The 10462-nt window shown below is 41.3% G+C and overlaps 1 protein-coding gene across 1 annotated transcript in view; it reads right to left on the bottom strand.

Annotated features, from left to right (window-relative positions):
• Positions 1 to 10462, bottom strand: part of LRP1B (LDL receptor related protein 1B) — a 2002088-nt gene that overhangs the window by 1166661 nt on the left and 824965 nt on the right. The window contains exon 6 of the mRNA XM_019522796.1: positions 7862 to 8119. Within this exon, the coding sequence (XP_019378341.1) occupies positions 7862 to 8119 (258 nt within the window). The remainder of the gene's footprint in view (positions 1 to 7861; positions 8120 to 10462) is intronic.

Genomic DNA, 10462 nt, shown 5'->3' with positions numbered 1-10462 from the left:
ATGCCTACCTGGCTGGAATCATTTGAGCCCAGTTTTTTCTCCTGCCCAGGCAGGGGGTTGGACTTGAAGATCTACAAGGTCCCTTCCGACCCTACTTCTATGATTCTATGATTCTATGAATGAGGTAGTGTGTAGGATATATGGTGTAAGAAAAACAAGATACAGCTCACCAGCTATCATCAGGAGATAAAGCAGAAGCAAAATCTTTGGAGATGGTGCTGAAGTCAGCAACAAACCAGAAAGAACCAGCAAGTGACTGAAGGAAGTGGAGGTCAGTCTTGAGTATGCACTCTTAGCAGAGAGGCATGTAAATGAACAAAATGCATAGGCAATTCCATGTTAATGAAGCAAACAGTAAACAGAGGCAGAGCTTGAGTGAGGAGGAGATACGGGTGAAACAAAGGAGGGGCAAAAGTGGAGTAAATATTAATGAGCATGAACGAAGGTATATAAAATGTGAAAAAAACTAATGTTCAGTGCAGGTCCCCTGGTTCACGGGCCATGTGTCTGTGAGGAACCTTTGTCCAAAGCTGTCTACATTCTGAATAAAGCTGTTATGAGCAATGTGTGCTGGTGTTTGCTCCTTGCTTGCTCTGGCTAATGAGTAGCAGGATCCATGGGCAATTGGATCATCATCTCCCTAGTCGTTGGGCACTGCACGGAGTCAGGGTCTAACACTGGGGAGAACTTGTATTCCAAAATTCCACCTGTGAAATGACCCAATGTATATTTATCATGAGCGACACTGACACAAAAGAAATGACACGATCTGAACAACTGTCAACTGTGCAGTGGCACATAAAGATACCTGAGCTAACTCTGAAAGAACTCAGGTCATGAGTCAGGAAGTGTGATTGCTTATAAGGGTGTGTGTGTGTGTGTGGGGGGGGGGGCACAGCCCTTTACTTTCAGGTTGGTGCACCCCTGCACCACACAGCGCATGCCGAGAAGAGGATTCACGTCAGTTTGACCCAAGTTCACCCAACATCCGTATAACTCGTGCATTTCAGCAGGGCTTTTTGGCACCTTTATCTAATCAGCTATTAGTATAAAGAGCCAAAAAGCCCCACTGAAGCATGTGAGCTGTACAGACACTAGGAAGCTGGGTCAAACTGATGCAATTCCTCTTTTGGTAAAGAGCTGTTTTTTTCCCCACATCTGTCAGTGGCTTGTATGGCCATATTAGCTAATGTAAGTTAGCTAAAGTAAAATGTTCTATTAATATGGTTTTACTGCTTCTAGCTAGTTCATTTAGCATTATGCCATGCAGACATAATATCCAGTTTACATGGCAGCTTTACAGCTAGTTTTTGGACAAAAGAATATTTTATAGTCTACATACCCTCTTCAGGGTAAATTAGCCAGAGGGCAGAGTTGCAGTACTGCAGTACTCAAGCTAGCTCATTTTAAACTAGCTTAGATAGTTCTAGCAGGACTGCATTGTGCAGGGTAGATGTACATTGAATAGCACAAAGTATTCAACTTCAAATCAACTATATGACACGTTTTTCAAATATGTGACTAGCATTTCAAAGCAACAGGATCACAGACTGAAAAGATACAGAATGTCTTACTGTAAACAATAACAGGGATTAATGATTCGGGTAAAGGAAGTGGAACCTAAAGTACTTACATATTTTGTACTCGGGAATACTTTCAATAAGTATGTAAATATTGTAACCAGTGAGAAAAGTCTCCAGGCCAGCATTGCCCCATCACAGGACTTTATTCAGAGGGCACACCTGATGAATAGAGGATAAGGTTGCTGAAAAGAAGAGTGCTTTGGAAGGGAGTCTTGAGTGTCATGTTGTGGTTTAAGATGGAAAACTAGGTTGTTTTCAGGATTTGAGCCTGGAGTTCAAAAACTAGGAGGTTGGCTACTGAGGGATCAAACTGGTGCTGTTTGTGTTCTAGCAAGGTAAACCTCATATCTGGGAATAAAACTGAGTCACTATTTCAGAGATCTTGGGGACTTGTCATTATCTCATCTGACCTCCAGTATAACCAAAGAACCTCGGCTAATAATTATGGCATAAAGCTTCTGTTTGGTCTATAGCACATCTTTTAAAAAAAAACAAAACAAAAACCCCCTTTTTCTTAATTTAATGACTGCAAGTGATGGGGAGTCTACCATGTCCCTCAGTTAGTTATTCCTCATAGTTAAAAAAAAAAAACCTACATCTTACTGGTAGTCTGAATTTGTATAGCTTCAGCTTTAAACAATTGAATCTTGCTCTGCCATTTTCTGCTATATTAAAGCTGTGTGGAGTCAGAAATTTCTTTACCATGAAGGTGCTTAGAGACAATACTTGAATCAAGTCTTCACCTTCCCTTTGACAAACTAAGCAGATTCTGCTACTTAGACTCTTGCTATCAGGCAAGACATCTAAACTTCTGTTCATTCTGATTGCAACCATTTTTTTTTTGCAACCATTTCCAATTTTTCAACAGCCTTTTGGAAATATGGACATTAGAACTGGGCACAGAATTCCAGAAACGGTTTAATCAATGAACAGTTACTTATATTGCCATACCAGCAGTTCTTTGAGATGCGTTATCCAGAACGGTTTCTCTCTGGATAGATATGCTCTTTATGCATATGAAAGTGGAATCCTTTGAATAGCAGAATCTGTGGTGGTCAGGCACATGGCTAGGCATGAAGACCAGGCAGTTCAGCTGCGGGCATAAAGAGTGGGCAGCTGTAACCTACACTTGGCTCTTTCATCTGTAAGCATCTTTAAGGAGCAGGACTCTGACTGGCAGGGACAGATGGTCCATCTTCTTAAATGTGCAGCTACCACAGCTGTGACCCTGGAAAATACTTGGGGTGCTGTGGAAAGACTGAAATGTGGAGCAGATAATGCAAGGGCCCTTACCTAAAACTGTAGATGCACTGAGATGCAGAAGTAGGCATGCTGAAGGTCAAGAGCTATTTGAAAACACAAGGGATCCAGGAAGGAGATCATAGAGGCAAGGATGACTCAGTTAATAATCTGAAGCAATGGACAAAGTGACAGAACTAGAGGACCCCTTTCTCATTTGGGACTAAGAAGTAAGGGGGAATAAGGTCTCCAAATTCTGTAAACACTTTTACCTCCACTCACAGTTCAGCTAGATAATCTACCTCTTACTTTACAGAAATCCCCCTCATGCTGATTTATTAAAGAGATAAGGAACAATTTGGAACTATCTTGGAACTTAGAACAGTCTTGAAGGTTCCCCAATACAAGGTTATCCAGGTTCAGGTCTGACAGAAAGGAACTGGGAAATTATCAAAAGGCAACTGGAAGAAGAAGGATTTGCAAGTGATTCAAGACAGATATTTACTAGGGCTGTGTGAAGCTTCAGTCCCTGACTTGATTTGCAGAGATTTGGCCTGATTCATTGGCCGAATCTCCAAATCCAAATCGAATCATAGGACCTTTTGATCTCTCTGAATTGAATTGGAACCCTCCAAATCAATTCAGAAAGATTCCGAGATTTGACCAGCCAAATTGAATCTGGGACAATGATCCAAATCAATTAATCAACTCATTGTCCCTGATTCAGGCTGAATCCAAATCGAATAGGGCCAGCTTTGCACAACCCTAATATTTACCTAAGCTTTGAGCTGTGGAGCAGTCAGCACAGAAAAGGTGAAATTTCTTCCTCTTCCAGACAGAATCTAAGAAATGTCATTGTAGGTAGTACTGAGATTGTGCCTCTGTCAGTAGTATTGTGGGTATCACTCCAGGAGTTTCCTCTTTTGGAACTAACATATGTAAGCCTATGGGTGACTGATGCTGCCTTAGTCGGGGGGGGGCACATGCCCCTAACCTGCAGCTGATCCTGCCAACTGGGGGAGGGTCCCTCCATGGCCAATCTCACTACCCGGACAGTGTGAATCCCCCACAGTCTATCTCACTGCCTGGGGGAGGAGATTCCCCAGGGCCGATCTTGCTACCCGGGGGGAGTGGGACCCCCCCGGCCAGTCCTGCAACAGCTGATTGCTGTGGCCGATTGCTGCAGCTGCTTCCAGGAGCGGCTGCAGCGATCAGCCAGCGCTTGCGGGGGGGACCAGCACTCCTGCCTGGCCCCCGCCCATTGTCTAAGTGGTGAGCATGGCCAGTTAGGGGGTGCACCACCACTCTGAGGTGGTGCACATGCGCCCCTGTGCACCCCCTACACATTGCCACTGTGTAAGCCCTAAGATCTCAACACAGTTCCTGAGTTTCAGATATTCAATTTCAGAGAATATTATCTGTTCCACTATTAACAGTGCTCATTGCCATCAAAATGCAAGTTTTTCAATTGATCTCCTGTGGGAGTCCCAATGCCTGCAGCTAGTTTCTCTTCACAGCCACAGTAGAACCTATTGCTCAGGATTTCACATTAGCTGTAAGAAATGCCACAAAAGCTGTCAACTACCCCCCTTAATGAAGACTTTCAGTTCCCACAGCAGGTCCTTTGGGAGTTTAGCCATCAATAGGACAATCAGTCCCAAAGGAAAAAAAAAAAAATCCTACGTGACACATAGAACCTATTAGTTTGCCATTCTCATCTGAAGGCTCATGGAGATATACACATTCCTCCCAATGAAATATGTTTTACTGAGACTTTCTCCCCAGGGATAGATTTGTCTCAGTATTGCTGCCTATATGTTTCATAAATCAGAATAATGCCACGAGAAGGGTGCTGGTAGAAGTATTCAAAGCTTTTACAAGTACTTAGTATCTCCCGTTGGCTCTTCAGTAATTGATGCAATTAATGATGGATTAATTTATCTTGTTTGAGCAGCCCATCATTAGCAGGCATGGCTTGTCATCCTAAGGAAGAAGGCTGTAGGGAATCTAGTGATCTATGCTGTTTTTACTGCATGTCCTATGAGTGGTAGGTCTCGGAGTAGGTCCAGAAAGAATTTCATTTCATCTGCAGAGGTGATGGATGCAGAAATCACTGCCTTATCTGAAGAGCACAATTAGATTGCTGAACTTTGGGGCATATCTAGTGACAAGACATACCCAGTACATTCTTCCTCTCCCTGTAAAAATCAGTGCTGAGCCAAGAATTGAACTGATTGTTCTTGTTCTTAATGTAAGGGAGATCTGGAGACTACAGAGTGTCTGGAATAGATATTCACCCACAGATGGTAGTAAGGAAAGCACATAGGTGGGTAACAGGTGGGATGCTTTGTATGTGACCATGATGAGCCTCCTTATTTCTTCCCTAGCTTCCACTCTGGCTTCCATTCCACCAATTAGATGAGCAGAAAAGATAGGTGGTAAAGAGCAATGTTCAATGAAGGAGGCTCTGCCCTGTGCCTCGGATGGCAAATAGAAGTTAATTTTTCTCCAATGAAAGGGTCATTTGTCTGGCATGATATTTATCAGTACCGAAAGGCATTTTGTTCTGTAAAACAATCTTTCAGTAAAAGCTAAATCTCTTACTGGTCCAAAAGGATGTTTTCGTTGTGCCATCTACCAAAGTGATGCTAATAAAGGAACTTTTCAAACAAAGATTCTGCGTGCATGGTTTCTTGTTCTTGTGGGGCACGTCTGCATCATCTTCTAATACACTAGGGAGGGCCCAGTGAAGTACAGTCAACCTATTCTCTGAGCATTGAACTCTAAAAGGGATACGATAAGCCACATAAAAGCAGCACTGAGCATGCTGCAATAAGCTCCCTGGCTTGGCAAGCTTATTGGTGCATTTCCAGCACCATAGTAAGGTGGCTACATATGATCTGTTTTGGGGTTAGCATATGTGGAGTATGTGTGCAGTGCTCCATTGTGGAGCTTCACAGCAAAGCCAGGAGGCATTTGTACACAAGCCTTTAATGACCAAGAGCAACAAATGGAACATTTGTCTCTGTTAGGTTATGTTAAGTTTATTTTTCTTTTTAAAATGTTATGGGTGTGACCATAACATTTGGTTTTGTTTGATCTGCCACAAAGCCTGCATATCTGCACAAACAGGCACAATAAGAAACTGCTGAGGCTGGGATTCTTTAGTTTCTGTTAGATAAACTGAATTAATTTTGAGTGTCAAAAGTAGACACTGCATAATGAGGAAAAATAAGAGGGACTGTGTGCATGTGAGACAGGGAGAGAGAAGAAACATGCCAAAATGTAATCCGCTGTAAACTTTGGACCACAGCCATGAAAGAGCCTATCCTCCCTTATAGGATACAGTTGGAGTTACTACCATCCTGCAAGGAAAAATGAGGTCCTGTTGGGACTTCCTTGATTACGAGTGCCAGTTGGATGAGTTTGGGGGGAATAAGATTATTACGGTGTTTCTGAAGTTCCAATTAGGTGTTGGAACAAATCTTTGCAGCACAAAGCCAGAAAAAATTCAGTACTAAAGTAATTAGTCCAAATGTCTAGATGAAAGGTTTTAGAAAACATATTACAGAGTCCACAAACCTGTATATGCAGTATATGAGAAAAATTGATTCACTCACTGTATTCACTTCATATCCATATTTTGGCAAACATAAGCTAACACAAACCCCAGCACTGTGCAAATTAGTAAGCCTTTCATACTTGGAAAGCACAAGCAGAAAAAAGTTACAGAATGGAACTAGGGAAAAGCTGAGCATTCAGGCTGCACTTTGATGATTACTAGAGGGCACACTGTTAAACACAAAATATTAATTGTGTCAGGTAATTCAGCTAATTGTTTTCATTGTATACAATAATGAGAAAACAATGACAAGTGCAATTAGGGCACACACTTATAGTCATACCGAAGAGATGAAGACACTCCTTGGGTTTTTCACAGTTAAAATCAAAAGACATCTGAAAGCACAACATGTAACATTCCAATAAAATAGGTAAAAGCTCAAAAAAGTAAACCATTATTAACATCTAGAAAAAAGGCTTACAAAAGAAGCACACCTCTCATTTAAAAAACAAAGAACTCTTCATTCCTAAGAACTCATCCAAGGGAAAGGGATGGTTGGTGGGGGATATTTTGTGGGAATCAAGTTCCTTTTCCTACAGGCATGCAATATAAAGAGCAGTTTTCTTGGTGATCTAAAGTGCAATTGTGAAACCTCAAAGGACTAGTAGCCTAAGTGCAGAAATTAATCATAGGACTGATATCTATAACTTGCAGCTGTCCCCATCTTCATAATAGTTCCAATCAAGCCTTTGATTTGAACAGTCTCATAGCTGATGGTGAGGGGGCTTGAGATCAGATCAGAATTATCTAACTGGTGTCCATTTCTCCCTAAAGAGTTTTTTTAGCAAAAGAGGGCTAATGCAAAATGATGAAAATTTCAATTCAGAGGCATTCTACAGTCAGCAATCCACAGTCTTTCTACTTTAGTTAAACTGTGACGTGGAATAGCTCAATGTGAGGGTGGCTTTAAATCTTCCTAGTGGAAAAGTGAGAAACTTCCAGTAAATTAGGAAGTATTACAGTAGCGTTTGAAAATAGTGATGCTCTGTTAAACTATAGTAGATGTGACAAACATGTATATATGTTGCTAATTAGCAGTCTATCATTTGTCTGGCAGTAAACAATCATTTTCAAGTTTTACCTATCAACACGTCGTGGGCAATAGGCATTTTTAAGTTTCTTTGTCATTTGCGCTGGCTTGCTTTTTGTAATACTATACCTATTACACAGTGCATTAGACTCTGTGAAAACTCACAGTTTTTTTTGCCAGTCGTGCTTATGTGTTAGTGAGGGGAATAGCAACCAAATGCCTCTTTGGGCTTCAATGTTTAATGCGTAAGTAAAGTAACAGAAGATATCAAAATATCAGCAACACTAAGCTCCAAAATAGTTTTCAAGTCTGTAGGAGATGTAGGAAGAACAGGCACTTTGCAGTGTTTACTAAAAATAATCTATCTAACAAAACTGAAATACTTACTGTGCAGATATTGGGCAGTGTTTATTATCCATTCCTCTGTTAATCTTCCAGCTTTTGTTATCTTGATACATTTCAACTGACTTGAAGATTCTCTCAATTCAATCCAACAAATTGTATCCTCGTTGTAAATAAAATCCAATGTATGAATTCCAGTTCCTTTTACTGAACTTTGGGTAGACACTTTACTTCCATTAAGATATAATACTTCAATGGTTTCAGAGTTTGCAATCAGAAGAATAGGTGGTCTATCATTAGGCTCTAAAAAATAAAAGGGGGGGGGGGGAATTTAGTTGACAACAAAGAGCCACATGCTATTTCCATCTTCTCCAAGAGAAATATCGTATTTGTTTACCTGACCTGTCTAGTTAAAATACTTCAGTACAATACATTGAAAATATATTTTGCTTAGAATATACCAGAATTGCTGAGTTTAAATTAAATAATATTTTATCTGGCTGTTTCTTATCATTCACTCTATCAAGAAAGAAAATGAATTAGATTGAATCAGTGTTATCATGTACCTTCAAAACATCTTTATTAGAACATTTTTATGTGCAACTCATAAGAGAAGGAAATAGGATCAAACATGTATTATTTCTAATCAACTTGCAAATACTTTCAGAGATCTGAAAACAAAAACAATAGGAACACCTGACTTAAGAAAACTGCCAAGACATTTTACTAATCTTTTGTAGCAGACATTGTTAATGGAAATGGATAGATAGCTTTTCCCTGCTTCGTTGGAGATTAGAATTTAGCAAAGTCTACTGGGCTGGACTCAATGATCCTTTGGCCCAAATGTCTATGAAATCTATGAAAGACTGAGTCCACGTTGAAATGCTAATAACTTAGTAAAAATGGACTACCTGATAGAGGTGATAACTAACATCACTAGCTAGAGGTGCAAGGGTCTATACACTAGAATATTACTGCCAAAAGAAGTAGCAGAAATGTACCAGAAAGAGAAGCAGTTATGGAAAAAATGCATTATATACAACTGGGGCTCTTACAAAGAACCCATTCCAAATGCTCATAACTCCTGGATGTTCCAGGACAACCTTTAGTATTAAAAATACATCAATTTCCCCTTTAAATTACTGTTCTCACAATGATTAGCATCTTGGAATGAGTTTTCCATTGTTCCAACTAGAATATATTTACCAAGAAATGGTGGAGGCAGCCTAGTGACAGATGATTTGGAAATGCTGAAGTACTTATTTCATAGGCAGGGTCAGCTCCCAGACTACTGCATCTGGCGGCACAGTTTGAGGAAAAGGGAAGCAGCCAACAGTGGCAAAAGAACAGGTGGGGGACTATTTAGAAATCTGGATGTGTACAAGTCCATCAAGCCAAATGCGATACATCTGAGGGTGCTAAGGAAGGTGGCTGATATGATTGCAGAGCTGCTGGCTATTATCTTTCAAAACTGTGGTGATTGGGAGAGGTCTCAGATGATGGGAAAAGGGCAAATATAGTGCCCATCTTTAAGAAAGGGAAGGAGGAGGACCCAGGGAACTGCAGGACCAGTCAGCCTTATCTCAGTCCTCAGAAAGATCATGGAGTAGGTCCTCAGGGAATCCATTTCTGAACGCTTAGAGGAAAAGGTGATTGGGAACAGTGAGCATGGATTCACCAAGGGCAATTCATGCCCGATTACCCTGATTGATTTGTAGGATGAGATGACTGGCTCTGCAGATGCATAGACGGCAGTGGACGTGATACACCTTGACTTTAGCAGGGCTTTTGATAGTCCCCCACAACATTTTCGCAAACAAGCTAAGGAAGTATGGGTTAGGGGAATGGACTGTAAGGTGGATGGAAAACTGCTTGGATCATCAGGCTCAAAGGGTAGTGATTAATGGCTTGATGCCGATTTGGCAGCTGGTCTCAAGTAGAGTGCCCCAGGGTTTTGTTCAATATACTCATCAACAATCTGGAAGATGGGATGGAGTATATCCTCAGCACGTTCGCAGATAATACCAAGCTGGGGGGAACAGTAGCTATGCTAGAGGGTAGACTCAAGATTCAGAGAGACCTAGACTAATTGGAGGACTAGACCAAAAAATCAAATTTCACGAGTTTCAATAAGGACATATGGAAAGTCTTGCACTTAGGAAAGAACAATCCCATGCCCCAGTACAGGCTGGGGATCAACTGCCTAAGCAGCAGATCTGCAGAAAAGGACCTGGGGGTTACAGTGGACAATGAGCTGAATATGAGTCAACAGTTTGCCCTTCTTGCATGGAAAGCTAACAGCATACTGGGCTGCAGTAGTAGGAGCACTGCCAACAGATCGAGGGAAGTGATTCTTCCCCTTTATCTGGTGCTGGTGAGCCCACATCTGGTGTATTGTGTCCAGTTTTGGGGTCCCCACTACAGAAAGGATGTGGAAAAATTGGAAAGAGTCCAGTCGAGGGCAACAAAAATGGTTAGGGGGCTGGGGCACATGGCTTCTGAGGAAAGGCTAAGGGGAGTAGGCTTATTTAGCCTGAAGAAAAGAAGACTGAAGGGAGATTTAATAGCAGCTTTCTACCCTGAAGGACAGTTAGAGAGGATGTAACTAGACTGTTCTCAGTGGTGGCAGATGGCAGAACAAGAAGC

This window comes from Gavialis gangeticus, unplaced genomic scaffold (assembly GCF_001723915.1).
Source record: "Gavialis gangeticus isolate Ggan-Ray unplaced genomic scaffold, GavGan_comp1, whole genome shotgun sequence".
Taxonomy (NCBI): Eukaryota; Metazoa; Chordata; order Crocodylia; family Gavialidae; genus Gavialis; species Gavialis gangeticus.
This window is presented reverse-complemented; position numbering and strand designations above follow the sequence as displayed.